The following is a 13,999-nucleotide window of genomic DNA, read 5'->3' on the forward strand; positions in this document are numbered from 1 at the left end:
TATTTTCACATTAAGTCTGCCCTGGAGTTGCAAACATTTTGAACTGTTCATTGTTCTTGTTCTTCTTCAAATACACATTTTAATTTTATAAAATAATTTGAAGTAGAGTAATATTTTTATAACCAGGCAGTGCTGCAGACATGAAAAAAGCCCACCCTAAACATCAAATACAACTCTAAATAAATACAAGTCTAAATGTGTCATTTCTAATTCACAACTGGGAATCCTATAACCAATACATGTATAGCTATGTTTAAACGCCTAATTTGTACATTGTGTTGGGAAGAGGAAGAGTTGGTATACAGTGAAAAGCCATATTTTAGTAATGTTCTTATCCATGTCATAGCACTCAACTAAGCAAAGAAAAAAAAGTATCCTCAAGTGCAGTCAAAAAGACCATCGAAACATTATGATGCAACTGGATCTCATTTGGACCACTCCAGTAAAGGAAGTCCAAGAGTGGCCTCTGTTGCACAGGGTAAGTTCATCAGAGTTACCAGAGTATTTTGGTTTGTTTATCACTTTTAAGTTTACTACATGATTCATTTTGTGTTCCGTCCTCAATGTAGGAAAAGGAAAGAAGAAAATAAAAACATTGAATCCAAACTTTGTACTGTAGCATTATAGTGTAACATACAGTACCAAGTCTGGACATGCCTTCTCATTCATTTTTTCTTTATTTTGTCTTTTTAATTTAATATTAGAATTTTAATTGTATTTCAAATATACAAAATATTGAGGTTTACAGCTGGTTACATCAAGCCTGTTTATGCCTAGCACTGACATGCACTTTTGATGATCAGATTGCATTCAGATTTCACTTCCCAAAAACATGCCCATGTGGGGCTTGTGCGGGTAGGCCAACTGGGAATTATAAAGTTTTGTCCACAAGTTATTTTTTGGCACACAAGTGTAGGCATTTGTGCCCATACTGCTACGTGATGTGTGGGCACATTAAGATAAGTCAGATTTTAGCACAACATCAATATTTTTTCCATGTGCATTGTCTGAAAGCTAATGATACATGCCTTAACTTCTTGTAATTAGTCTAAAAGTCTGAACCATGTAGAAAAGTGTTTATACACTACAGAAAAAAACTGGACCATGGTTCCAAACATCTGGACAAAGACCACCTCTTTTGGTGGTCTTTTCACTGCCCCTTTCACACCTGCTATTATGGTTTGTAAGTAACTGAAAAGTCAGAAAGTGTGGACCAAAAAAGATAGATATGAAACACCTTATGATGATTCTAAATGTAAATGAAGTGTCTCACTTTCAGCTTAGATAAATTTTAATATGTAGAACTGAAATCACCATGCACCATGATTATGACCAGAACTAGAACTGAAGGACTCTGTCGACATAATAGCCTATACCTCAAATACCAAGACAATAACCTAAAAAGCTTTAAATGTTCTGCATGGTTTAACACACAGCTTGCAGTCTGATAGACAGCCTGCACACCAAAGAGCAAGAACATTATGTGCTGCTTAAAAAAAATAATTAAAGACTTTTGCATTGAAAAAAAATTAAAAAGTATACATATAAAAGAAAACTGGGTTTTTTATAATACATTATAGGCTCCACCTCTCACTTTGTTGATCAAAAATGTTTTTACTTTTCCTTTTCTTTTTTTAAACCCCAAATTAAAACTTTTGGGGAAACTGATTCCAGAGGGGGGAATGAAACCTCAATGTGGGCTCCAATAGCGTACATCTTTGCCTACAGAGCATGACCTAAAATATGCAGATTATGCATGTCATAGCATGACCTGGATTTTAGCATTTTGGGCACATGCACCCTTTCAGGCTGGCTGCGTGATTGGCCCTCGCTGTCAGAGGCCGACATGACCAACTGAAACACAATTACAAGCCCTTCAATTGAAACCTGAGCGAGAATTGTACTTCACCTGTCAGATGCGCTATGTCCTCCACAGTCTCGTGCTCCAGCCCTGTTTCTAGGTGACCACCTGTCAATGGCTGCTCACAAGTCAGCCCTGAGTAGTTGAGGAGGTGGGTGTGTGGCATTTGCTCCACAATTACCGCTGGGAAAGCTGATGGATCTGCCAGCTGCAGATAGCAGAAGAAAAAAAAAGCTGTAATATTATGGCTGAAGTGTCATACAGTTCTCGATATAGCACAGCATGAAAATCTCTCGTTCTTTTTTCTCTGTCGGCAGCATTAGCTTGTTCCATAACAGAAGTGGGTTGAGTGAATCAAGGTCACTCACAGCTTTCATTATGTATTGCACACAGAATAAACCAGCGCATGAATAATTAACAATAGAAATGAGTTCTCTGCATTTTCAACCTGTTGTTGCTTTTATATTTCTGTAGGACACATCTAGTTTCTTCATGTTGAATAAGGACACTGATCTGACCTTTTCAGCTCTGATACTGATATGATACATAAACTTTCTGTGATGGTTAATACCCGATACTAGTTTGGTGTTATTGTTGAATTAATAGACCTAAGTATACCTCACCATGTGGGAGAGAATTGAAGTCAATATAAATGCAACTTGTCTTTTGTGTCGCAGCATAGTTAGTTGTTCACATTTCAAACACTGTGTCATAATACATAATACATAAATTACTAATTGTGAATAAACATATTATTATACATATAGAAGAATGTTAACCTTCAATTTAATGTACTTTTTGTACATTTTATATAGTTTTATTTAATGTGATAGTGGGTTTTTGCCCGTTTTAAAAGTCACAATAGGCCCAGTATTCTAATAATGACTCTTATAACAAATTTTCACATTTCTGTTTCACCATTTAAATCTATCTAAACGTGTGTAGTGTTTTTTTTTTTCTTATTTTAAAGTGACAGTCTAAAGCTTCAGGGATTTGGGGATTTAGAGACCTCTCTGGTGAGATGGTGTAATTGCACCAAACTTGTCTACTTTTAAAGCAGGATAATGTAAATATTGTAATTGTAAACTCTGTGCTTTTGCATACATTGTGTTGTTCATTCAGTTAATTTATGAACTACTGTCAAAATGTAGATAGCAATAACATCCAACAAACCTACCAGACCACTCTGTTCATAAAATTTATATTTATATTAATTCATGTATTCACGTATATTCTGGTCATGCCAGGATACTGATACAATTATTTATTTATATTTTGGGAACCAATTTAGGAATTCTACTTTTGTCAGTCTGAAAGAAAAAATCTTAGGCACAAATCTGTTTTTTCAAGATTTTTTTTTTTTTTCCATTCATGCGAAAAGAGCGTTTAAAGTCAATGAAAAATTAGTGGGGATTTTGGAAAAACCCTGTGTGGACAAGTTAAACGCAGTTTTACAAAAACTTGGTGCATCACTAACATTGAATAAATTACTGAAAATTATAGTGGGGTAAGAAAGTATTAATATATTGAAATATTGTGATATTTTGTTTTGCGATAGTGTATCGATTTCCAAAAACACTATAGATTCTTAAAGGACGATTAAGGATTATATTTTCTGTTGTAACCCATAACATGATCAGGATGTATCATCCGATATTAAGGAAACGTGCTCTTGACTGCAGAGCTTCAGCCAGTATTTTCTTATTTGAACTGTGTGGTATGTTATTGGAAATCTTTGTGGATTGTAGCCTCTGAATCTGCCCACCACCATTCCCCCAGTCCCATTTCCACACACGGTTGCCAGGAAAAGACAACAGCACACAAACAGTGTACTGCAGCCATGGAAACAGGTGAGATGGCTATTTAAATGCTGAACAGGTAATCACTGAGCTTCAGTATGGTTGCTGGGTAATTTACCACCACCACTAGCATACAAGAGACAATATGTTGGACATTGAAACGTATATATATATATATATATATATATATATATATATATATATATATATATATATATATATATATATATATATATATATATAGATATATATATTCACTGATCAGCTACAGAGTAAGACTCGTCATCAATTGCCACTGTGCCTTGCATCTGAGGAGGAGCAGGAGGGGCAGAAAACTCTATCCAGAGTTTGAAAATTGAATTGATGTAGCCACTCACTCGCAATTATAAGTTTACATGTAAAGATTGAAGTCAGACATTGATTTATTTTGTGTTGTTTTTAAAACCCTGGCAGCTAGAGAGTAGAATTTTACTCAGTGTAGTTGAAACTGTTAGCACTATTATGATGCATTAAAAAGTAAAGTTTTCATTTACTTGGTTTATATAAATCTGATTTTTATACTTTGGCAGTTTTCCTAAAATTGTCTTGCTTGAATATTTAATATATATATATATATATATATATATATATATATATATATATATATATATATATATATATATATATATATATATATATACACATGATATAACACATGGTATCTTCTGAATAATAACAAAAACACTTTAGCCAAGTAAAAAAAAGATAATGCTGCTTACCTGCAAACTGTCTTCGTCATGCCTGCTTGCACTCTCCCATGCGCTCTCGGTCTGCTGAACTGCAGAAGCCATGTTGAACATGTGTAGAGCTTCTATGGTAGCATCACAGAAGACCAGCAGTTTTCAGACAACAGAGACTATATCCGGTTGCGAGGCCTATAGATCAACTCAGGCCAAATAAAGAACAGTCTCTCTGGTGATCCATGTTCTGATACCACTCACTGAAGTAGGCTTCTGGAGGACTGACTCACTTCAGTGCTGGCTGACTGTAAAAGCTGTGGTGTCCAGTGGTGTCACAGGTGCGGAACTCTGAACCTGTAAAAGAGGAACGTCACAGGTTAGTTCTGCTAGCAAACATATCTCACTTCACTTAATATTCACAATCACGCTTACTATGTCCTGCTATTTAGGACAGTTGATACCCTCCATCATTTAAAAGAACATAAAAGTAAATAAAAAACATCACTGGTCTTTACGTACCCCCTCTGACCAACAGTCAAAAATCTACGTAAAATGTTACGTCCAAGAAAATATCATTTAGCATTGGCTTCCATTCTTCTTTCAAGCTTCACGGTTGGTTTTATAATCACCCACACTGCCACCAGACTCTGTAAACAACATTTTCTCTCTCTGCCTCCATGTCTACTCTTGCTGCACTGCCTTATCTCTCTGTGTAGACACACCATGCACGAAACAGGAAGGAAGTGTCTTGTTGACGTCAGGCCTAAAGAGAGTGGGTAGAAACAGCAGCTGCAGGCAGGATGGCAGAAAGTCTATGAGAATGGATGGCAGTGCTGAAAATGGAAACTAAACCAAACCAGAGGCCCTTGGAAAAAATGTCAGACGTGTGTTTAAGAGCGAGAACGCTCAAATTAAGCTTTATCACACAAGAGATCCACTTTACACGTTACCCTTAAGTAGAAATTTCAAACATTTACAAACACCCATTGTGAATGAACAGTGAATGAACAATGAATGCATGACTTGAAACTGTGTGAAATAATGTACCGAGCTATTGAAACGTCTGGCATGCTAAAATTGTTACCTCAGGAGACGGCTTGGGAATGATATGAGAAGTTTATTGACGGTTCTAGATCATTTCAACTGGGGGGCCAGTCTAGGGCCAGTGGTTATGTTAGAGGGGATGATAAGCCTACTTTCTGATCCATTGTAGGCATTAAGAAGAAAAAGTATTTCTTCAATTTACATAAGCTTTATTCTATATTTGTCATACAAACAAATTGACAAATGATCACATTTCGTTGCTATGATTTAAAATTGTATCCCTTTTTTCCAGTTTCATATAATTTTTTACAACAGCTACTTCCTATGGTCTGTATGTTTTCTTGCCAACAGGATTTTTACAGGTTATCTTCTCACATTTCATACAAACAGAATAAAAAATCACCTTTCAAAACTTTTGCTATGCTTTACATTGTTATTTTTCTGCTTCATATTCCATTTACATCAACTGTCTTCTTGCAACGAATTAACATATTCTCACAGTTTTAAGGACTTTGCTGCCTTTAACTGAACAATATATCGTCGCTGACGTATGAAAACCACTTATCTCCATTTTTGTCTATTTTTAGTTTACTGCATGATTTGAACCGAAAAACTGTCCCTTACACTGTGCCAAATTTTTTTGACGAACGGACCAATAGAAACTCTTCAGAATGACCTGGAATAAACTCTTTTTACATTGATTTCTATTGACAATTTACAAGGTTTTTTCCCTCTCCTGTAAAGTTGCTGTTTTGGAGATAAGTGTTTTTCATTGGACAGCGACGATATTCAGATTACTTGGTCTGTCATAGGCTACGTTTACATGCAGCCTAATAATCTGTTAATAATCAGACTAATGGCCCAATCAGAATAGAGCATGTTCATGTAAACACCTCATTCGGAATAGAGTAGTCCGGTACAATTTCTATCCAATCGAACAAGGTGTATAATCCTTTAAATAACCCATTAAATAGAAGAATAATAGCCTTTGTAAACACCTGTGCCTGATTAGATCCCCAATCGCAATGCTTAAGTATGTATTGTGTATGTGCAGCACGGCGGAAGTGTTCAAAGCTGAACATTACTCCTCACTTTTATCTACTGGTTCCAAGTCATGGGCGGTGGGACTGGCATCCAGCGCACTTTCCTCAGAATGTTGGAAGACATGGAGGACATAAGCTATCCATCTCGCCCCTTCTTTAACAAAAAAATTTGATTTTTATGTGACTCCACCATGATTTTAACGCTGTTAAAGAAACAAACATACCAACTGCAACCTCTAGAAACATAGCTAGTTAGCCAGTTGCTGTTGCTCCTCTTACACTGACTGAGTTCACATGATGCTCGTTGTTGTTGTCATAGTTGCATATACACTAAGCAATACTACACATGTTCGTTATGTTTAATTGCATTACTTGTAGCATGCATAGAAACAGAGAGATTACTTAGACTATTGGGGAAAGTGTGTATATATATATATATATATATATATATATATATATATATATATATATATATATATATATATATATATATAAACCTCAGTCAATTTCTAGAACCGTAATTGGAAGAAAGCTTTGGATTGGAAGAAAGCTTTGCATGTAAACATAGCCATAGAGGACACAAGCTTTAGTGCAAAAACTGCTCACAGCATGCAGCACTACCTGGGACTGAATAAGATCATTTACAAAAAACAGATCGCTAAAGGTTGGTTTAAATGTCTGCATGGAGTCAATGTGCTGCATAAGTCGTAGCCTGTGTGAGAACCCTACGCAGCATAGTGTGTCCAATCACAGCCAATTACAGCCCTGGGCACCGCCATCTTGAAATTACCGGTAATTCATGAGAAGTCAACTGACGAGCACGAACAAATAGGTTTTATAGGGGAACAGATTGCAACATTCTGTGGAAATGCATGAATTCCAGCTGTTTCTGAAAATATCTCTATAATATTCATGCATTTCCAAAGAATTCATTTGTTCTGTTCACCTATCCTAAAATGTACTTTTTTTTACAGTTTTCTTTGCTGTCTCCAAAGTGCTTTCTTAACATTTTAAAGATAATGATATATACAAGATACATAATAATTTATAATTACATTTAATTTATTCATATACTGCACATATTTTCATAAAAAGTGAAAGCTATTTAATTGTGTCCAAGAGTTCCCTAACCACCCTGTCATCTTAAGATAACACCCCTTTAACCCAAAACAGCCCATAGTGATGTATGTTCCACAGACCTGAAAAAGACATGTAAAGTTCCTCACAGCACTTTTTCAGTCATTTAACCCATGCAGTTCCCAAGTGACATGTACTAAACATCCTGAGAGCAGCATTACAGGACAGTGTGTGAATGTGTGATTTTTCTTTTGACCTTATCTATTTACAGAATTACAGTAAAAACGCCATTTTTTGTTTCTACAGCTTTGATTCAACCACTTTAACCATTCAAATGCTTTAAATAAACGTTAAATGAACTAGAAATAGTTCTGACCTGATTTCTAGGACAAAATGTTAAAATATGAGTTATGGAATTGTTGAGTTATTTGTGTTACATCAAGATTTGATCTTATTTTGATTTAATTTTGTAGCAATATTCAAAAATGGGTCCTGGCTCTAATGGGTTAAGAAATTAACCTTTGACATCAGTGACATCCAACCTGCATACTGTTTTATTTTTATGGGACAGTTGCTGCTAAATGTTCAGCAATTAATGATATTATTTATATTATTTCATATTTCTCCTAATGTGTCCAGACTGGTGTCCAGGCTGATGGAAAACTTAAGCTGTCCATCTTTTTTGTGGTAAAATATTAAGATACTAATAATTAAAATGAGAAATTATTAATATATTTAAAGTATATTTTCATGAAAATTATGTGCGGCTTGAACAAAACATTCTGAACAAATGCACTCAAGTGAAAATACAAAGTGATGAAACCGGGAACATATGATTTCTGTGTAGTCTATGATACATTTTGTAAATATTGAGGACTACACACACACACAGTAGGGTCATCAACAAAGATCAAATGACTAATGGTCTAACAACAAATTATACATGAAACAAAGCAAGCCCCTTGTATCGCACCAAACCAAAGTACAAACTGAACAAGCTGGACTAGATAGACAGTTTATCCGATGATTAAAAACTATAACATCTACCATCCTTGAAAAGATAAAAGGAACATCAAAGTAAGCATAATTCTCTTTTTTCAGCTCATGTAGCAGTAGCTGAAAAGTTCAGAAGCACCACCTAGAACATAAGTGCCTGGAAGAACCTTTGGAGTAAAATCAATAAGTAAGATCAGTAGATGTCAGCATTACCTGAAGTAGAGCCAAGTGCTTCATCAGAGCTTTTGATCAGCACTGCCTTTCATACCGCTGGCTAGGAGATCACTGTGGAGTTTGTGCTTTTGATCCCTCCTGTTTGCCGTACACATTGCTGCAACCCACAGGGTGTAGATAAATGTTTTGGGTTCTACCAGAAAAGCCTGTTTCTAACAACTTGAATAATGTTGTTGTCCTATGAAAATCTCTCTCCCTCTCTGTTGTCTCTCTCTCTCTCTCACTCACCTATTTCCCCTCCCCCCTTTACCTCACCACTCCCTCAACTGGTATCATATTACCACACGTAAGCATGGTGACGGCACCCTGACAACAGCCTACTGCAGGGCTCACCTGGACTGCTGGAGGTACCTACAGCTTCAAGGCAATTGCACTCCCTAGGGTTACATTTCTGCTCTTCTGTAAATACTACAGCTGTGTCTGCTTAGGTATGGTAGTAGGGGTACTGTATCATTACTAGCAGGTTTTTATTCATTTTGCCATTTTGCCAAAATGTATTGTGGCCTTTCTTTAAAAAAATTGGTGCTTACCAAATACTAAGTAGTCTTAAAAAATGTGAATATCATTAAAAAATTACTTTATTTCAGTAAATATAACACAGTGGATCAACACCAGCAGATGACATGTCTCTCCAAACCAAACCATCACTGATCATCAGTAAATGGAGTAAAGGGAGCAGAGTCTGGAGGAGGAGTGGAGAGACACACAGTCCAAACTGCTTGAGGTCTGGTGTGAAGTTTCTACAATCAGTGATGTTTGGAGAGACATGTGATCTGCTGGCGTTGATCCACTGTGTTCCCAGAAAATCTTACAGCACTTCATGCTTCCCTCTGCTGACAACTTTTTTGGTGTTGCAGATTTCATTTTCCAGCAGGACTTGGCACACTGGCCACACTGCCAAAAGTACCAATTGATCTTATAGAATATTCTTTATTTCTAAGATACTGACATTTGGCTTTTCATTAGCTGTAAGCCATCATCAACAACACAAGAAATACATCTATATAATATATGAGTTTCACATTTTGAATTGAATTACTAAATAAATTAACTTTTCTTAACAATATAAAAAAAAATTTAGATGCACCTTTATGTAATGAGCACCAGATACCACGTAGTGTGCACCAGATTCTAAGTGGTGAGCACCAGATACTAAATGGTGAGCACCAGATACTATGTAATGAGCACCAGAAACTATGTGGTAAGCACCAGATACTATGTAATGAGCACCAGAAACTATGTGATAAGCACCAGGTACTGTGTGGACCAGTAAACAGTGCTTTTTTTCTATTAGCAACAAGTGCTCACTAGCCTTTATTTAGTGCTCACCACAGTATCTGGTCCCCGCTACATAGTATTTCCAAATAACTATTTGGAAACAAATGCTATAGTGAAGATCAGTTCTGAAGCTGTTCAAATACAATAACGAACTTAAGGTAAATACAAATCAAACTTAGCAACACTAAGGCTAAGTTAGCTAGCTAGCTAGTTTAGCTAATGTTACTATCCTTAGCCTTGTACAGCTTTATATAAACACTTTACTTTGGGTTATGTGTAGGGCCAAAATAGCGGTTGAAAAAAATTGATGTTTTTTTTCCGGTTGCCTACATTTAACCCAAAGTCACATTACAGAAGTAGCACACCCATCCCTATAAATTTCAATGGCAAAACAGCTTTCCTTTGAGATCAATAAAGACTACCTACCTACCAACCGCTCTCTCTGTCTATCATACACAAAGACCCCATTTACACCTGGTCACTTCATCTGCCTTAAGTATCAGGGATATGGATTCCACATAAAAAAGCAAAGGTAAACACAATCATGACTCTCAGCTTGTCCAGAAATGCATGTGTTCAATGTGTATTTTAGTATAGAGGGAGCCTAGGAGCAAGAATTACCAATTCACATAATGCTGCTTAAAAACAGCAACCAGATGTCTGATTCGTGCAGTGACACCAAGTAACCAAACATAGTCAGAGGGGGGTATGGGAATAAATGACACAGTGAACTAGATCAAACACAACTACATGAGTTATGAAGGTTGAGTTCTGTAAAGCGAGTAGTGTAAACTGCATAAACCAAACTAAAACCACCATGTTATTTAGTACCAATTTAAAAAGACTTGATTTGTTTTAAAATTTAAAACTAAGAAAATTAATTACTACTACCGCTTTTACAATTAAAAGGCGTACTAGCGACGAAATTTCTGCATCTTGATGTCCAGCATGAGGCAAAGCAGTGCAATATTTCTGTTATGGAAAGAAGCACGGTTGAGTGGCTCTGTAAAGTCAACACAATAAAAGATGTGTGATCTCTTCTCTGGAGCACCTCAGACAGAAAAAAGATTATTACTTGGTCTGGGCCAGGAAATGAAACAAACAGCAGGGCTGCGTTGATGGCCTGTTTCGTATGGCTAACCGCTGGTGTGAACCTTTTTGTTGCTGTTGCAGTTATAGCTGCCTCTCTAACAGCAACTTCTAAAGAGACTTGAAAGTCATGAAGATCCTCCGCAGCTTTTTCAGAGCCTCTACTGGCCTAATTATCCAGACTTTGAATATGTTTCGAGCTGTGTTTTGGTTCTCAGAGCTGAAAAAAGCAGGCCATTAAGCTTTCAAATTACGTAAAAAAAATGAAATAAACAGTCAGAAAATGGAGATGAGACTTTTTTTGCTTTATTAACATGAGGAAAATGCTAGGCTTATCCTGTGGCTCTTTCTTCTTAGACCATAGGGCATCATGCATGATTCTTATTTAAAAAAGGATGCAAAAGCGTCCTTTAAAAAGGCAGTCATATCTGACCAATGTCAACCATTTTATTTTACAGAAAGTAGTACATCTGTAGTAATCAAATGAAATGTGAAAATTGAATATTCCTAATTTAACAGTATGATTAACAAGCCATTTTCATTTTTCAGTTTGACTAATTAAAAAGAAGAGGTGCTTTCCACTGTGCCTGTTTACTTTCACATACTGTTACTATCTGAGGTCACTGCTCTTGTAACATATTAAAACACTTTTAATACCATGATTAAAACACTACCTAGTTAACCAGTGGACCTTTTCCACTCAACCACCCCTTTTTTAATATTTCATTGCCAAGTTTAGAAGCAGCTAATGTGGGTCTTATCTCATAACCATTGGGTTTCTTAGTACCCCTGTCACATACACTATGATGCCAAAAGTATTTGCTCATCATATGCTTTTGCACTCATATGCATTTTAGTGACAGCCCATTCTTAATCCACAGGGATTAATATGCAGAATGTGTATTGGCAACACCTTTGAATCTTAACAGCTTCAACTCTTCAGGGAAGGCTTTACAAAATTTTTAGGAGTGTGTTTATGGGAATGGTTGAGCATTCTTCCAGTAGCACAATTGTAAGGTCAGGCACTGATGCTAGGTGAGAAGGCCAGACTTGCTGTCTTCACTCTAATTCATCTAAAAGGTTTTCTATTGGGTTGAGGTCGGGACTCTGCGCAGGTGAGTCAAGTTCTTCCATCTGTAGTGATTGACTCTGCAGGAAATTGGTGACCTCTGCTCACTATAGGCCTTAGCATCCTTTTCATGCACTTTTCATGGCCTACCACTTTGTGGGTGAATTGCTGTTGTTCCCAATTGCTCCCACTTATAATCCCACTTATATATTACCACTCACAGTTGAGTGTGGAATATTTATTTGCGAGGAAATTTCACTACTGGATTGTTGCAAAGGTGGCATCCTACAACGGTACCATGAGCTCCTGAGAGCAACCCATTCTAATATTTTGTAGAGCAGTTAGGTGCTTTATACACCTGTGGCCATGGAATTAATGGGACACTTGAATTCAATAATTTGGATGAGTGAGGAAATACTTCTGGCAATACAGTATATGTGAACAGATATGTAAAAAAATAAACTTCAAAATGTTATAGTTTGTCAAGGCAAAAAAAATGCATGCCCAGAAGGCACTGGACATCATTTGATGCTTTGTTAAAAGCTTGAAAGCTGGACATATAACATTAGGTAAAAATAAAATAAGACAATAAAAAGGAAACGAAAATCAGGAAGACATCAAAACCAAACAATGTACAGTTGAAATTAAATCCACATATCCATTAAAACCAACAGCTGACAGGGTTGACGTCAAGCTCAAACATCAGACAAATGTTGAATTTTGGGAGTAAGTTAAAGTCACATATCCAGTCACATATTTTTGTGGTGTGTTCTTCTGAAATGTATGCATGATAAAAAATAATAATAATAATGGACCAATTTCAAGCCTGATGTAAAAGCATCCCAGGTGACTCCTCATTATGATGCTTGAGAGCATGCCAAAATGTAAAAGCTTTAATCATGGCAAGGGGGGATATTTTGAAAAAGCTAAACTATTAAACTCAGTTTTAAATTGTTGTTCACTTATTCATCACCTTTTTTTTATTTTAGCATATCTGGCATCTGATACATGGTTTCATTTTGCTTTTACTGCGTATGGTGTTAAAAAATCTTATCTACACTGTACTGCTTTGGCCATGACTACAAACAACACGAGTCCGGCTTGTCTGTTATGTGTCATTTGTTCATTTGTTAGCCCTCTCTACTCTGACTCACACAAACAGCCTCCGCACCTCCAACACTGAGGGCTGCTTGGGTTAAGATGTTGGGGGAGGGGGTGGAACAAACATGCATGGCGGTTACAGAAGTGAAGCACAGAGGAAGCTTGGTGGGCTAAAATATATGCGCTGAAACAGGTGGCCATATATATATATATGCTGGACGCTTTTTTAACCCTTCATGTACCCTGAGGATTACAACATGCAAAGCAATGCAAACTTGCTCAATTCCTCCAAGTTATGAAAGTGAGGAAAACAGCCATGAATCCCTGGTGGTTCTGCAGATTTTATGAGGTTAAACTCTTGTAGACGCAGGTCAATGATCTACATTTTTAACAGTAAAATGATAGTGTTGCAAAAAGTCAAATTTCTCAAACTCAACAGGTCTTGGGGCTTACAGTTTTGTTGGTAACAAATAACAGAAACTTATTTACCTCAGCATGCATAGGGTTAACTGCATACCTAAATCTGAAATCACCATGAAATGTTGAATAACCCAAAAGAGACTTGTGCATGTGGTTTCTGTCATCATACGACAGAGTTGTCTAATTTAGGTTTCTAAATGTCTCTAATGCTAGCAATGCAGTAAACAAGTAATGGGAATTTATGTATATCAATTAGCACAACGCTGACT

At 36.5% G+C, this 13,999-nt stretch overlaps 1 protein-coding gene across 4 annotated transcripts in view; it reads right to left on the reverse strand.

Moving 5' to 3' along the window:
* The window catches only part of LOC103031957 (ETS-related transcription factor Elf-1), a 374,649-nt gene that overhangs the window by 10,999 nt on the left and 349,651 nt on the right, over positions 1–13,999 (reverse strand). For 2 of the 4 annotated variants that reach the window (XM_049469862.1, XM_049469859.1), the window contains exons 2-3: positions 4,419–4,733; positions 1,910–2,069 (exon numbers count right to left, since the gene is read on the reverse strand). In XM_049469862.1, coding sequence (XP_049325819.1) covers positions 1,910–2,069; positions 4,419–4,499 — 241 coding nt within the window. In that variant the 5' untranslated portion in view covers positions 4,500–4,733. Of the gene's footprint in view, positions 1–1,909; positions 2,070–4,418; positions 4,734–4,898; positions 5,071–8,752; positions 8,975–13,999 lie in introns of those variants that run through there. The other 2 variants (XM_049469860.1, XM_049469861.1) reach the window with 2 other exon arrangements.

The sequence above is a fragment of the Astyanax mexicanus genome, chromosome 21, assembly GCF_023375975.1.
Source record: "Astyanax mexicanus isolate ESR-SI-001 chromosome 21, AstMex3_surface, whole genome shotgun sequence".
Lineage (NCBI taxonomy): Eukaryota > Metazoa > Chordata > Actinopteri > Characiformes > Acestrorhamphidae > Astyanax > Astyanax mexicanus.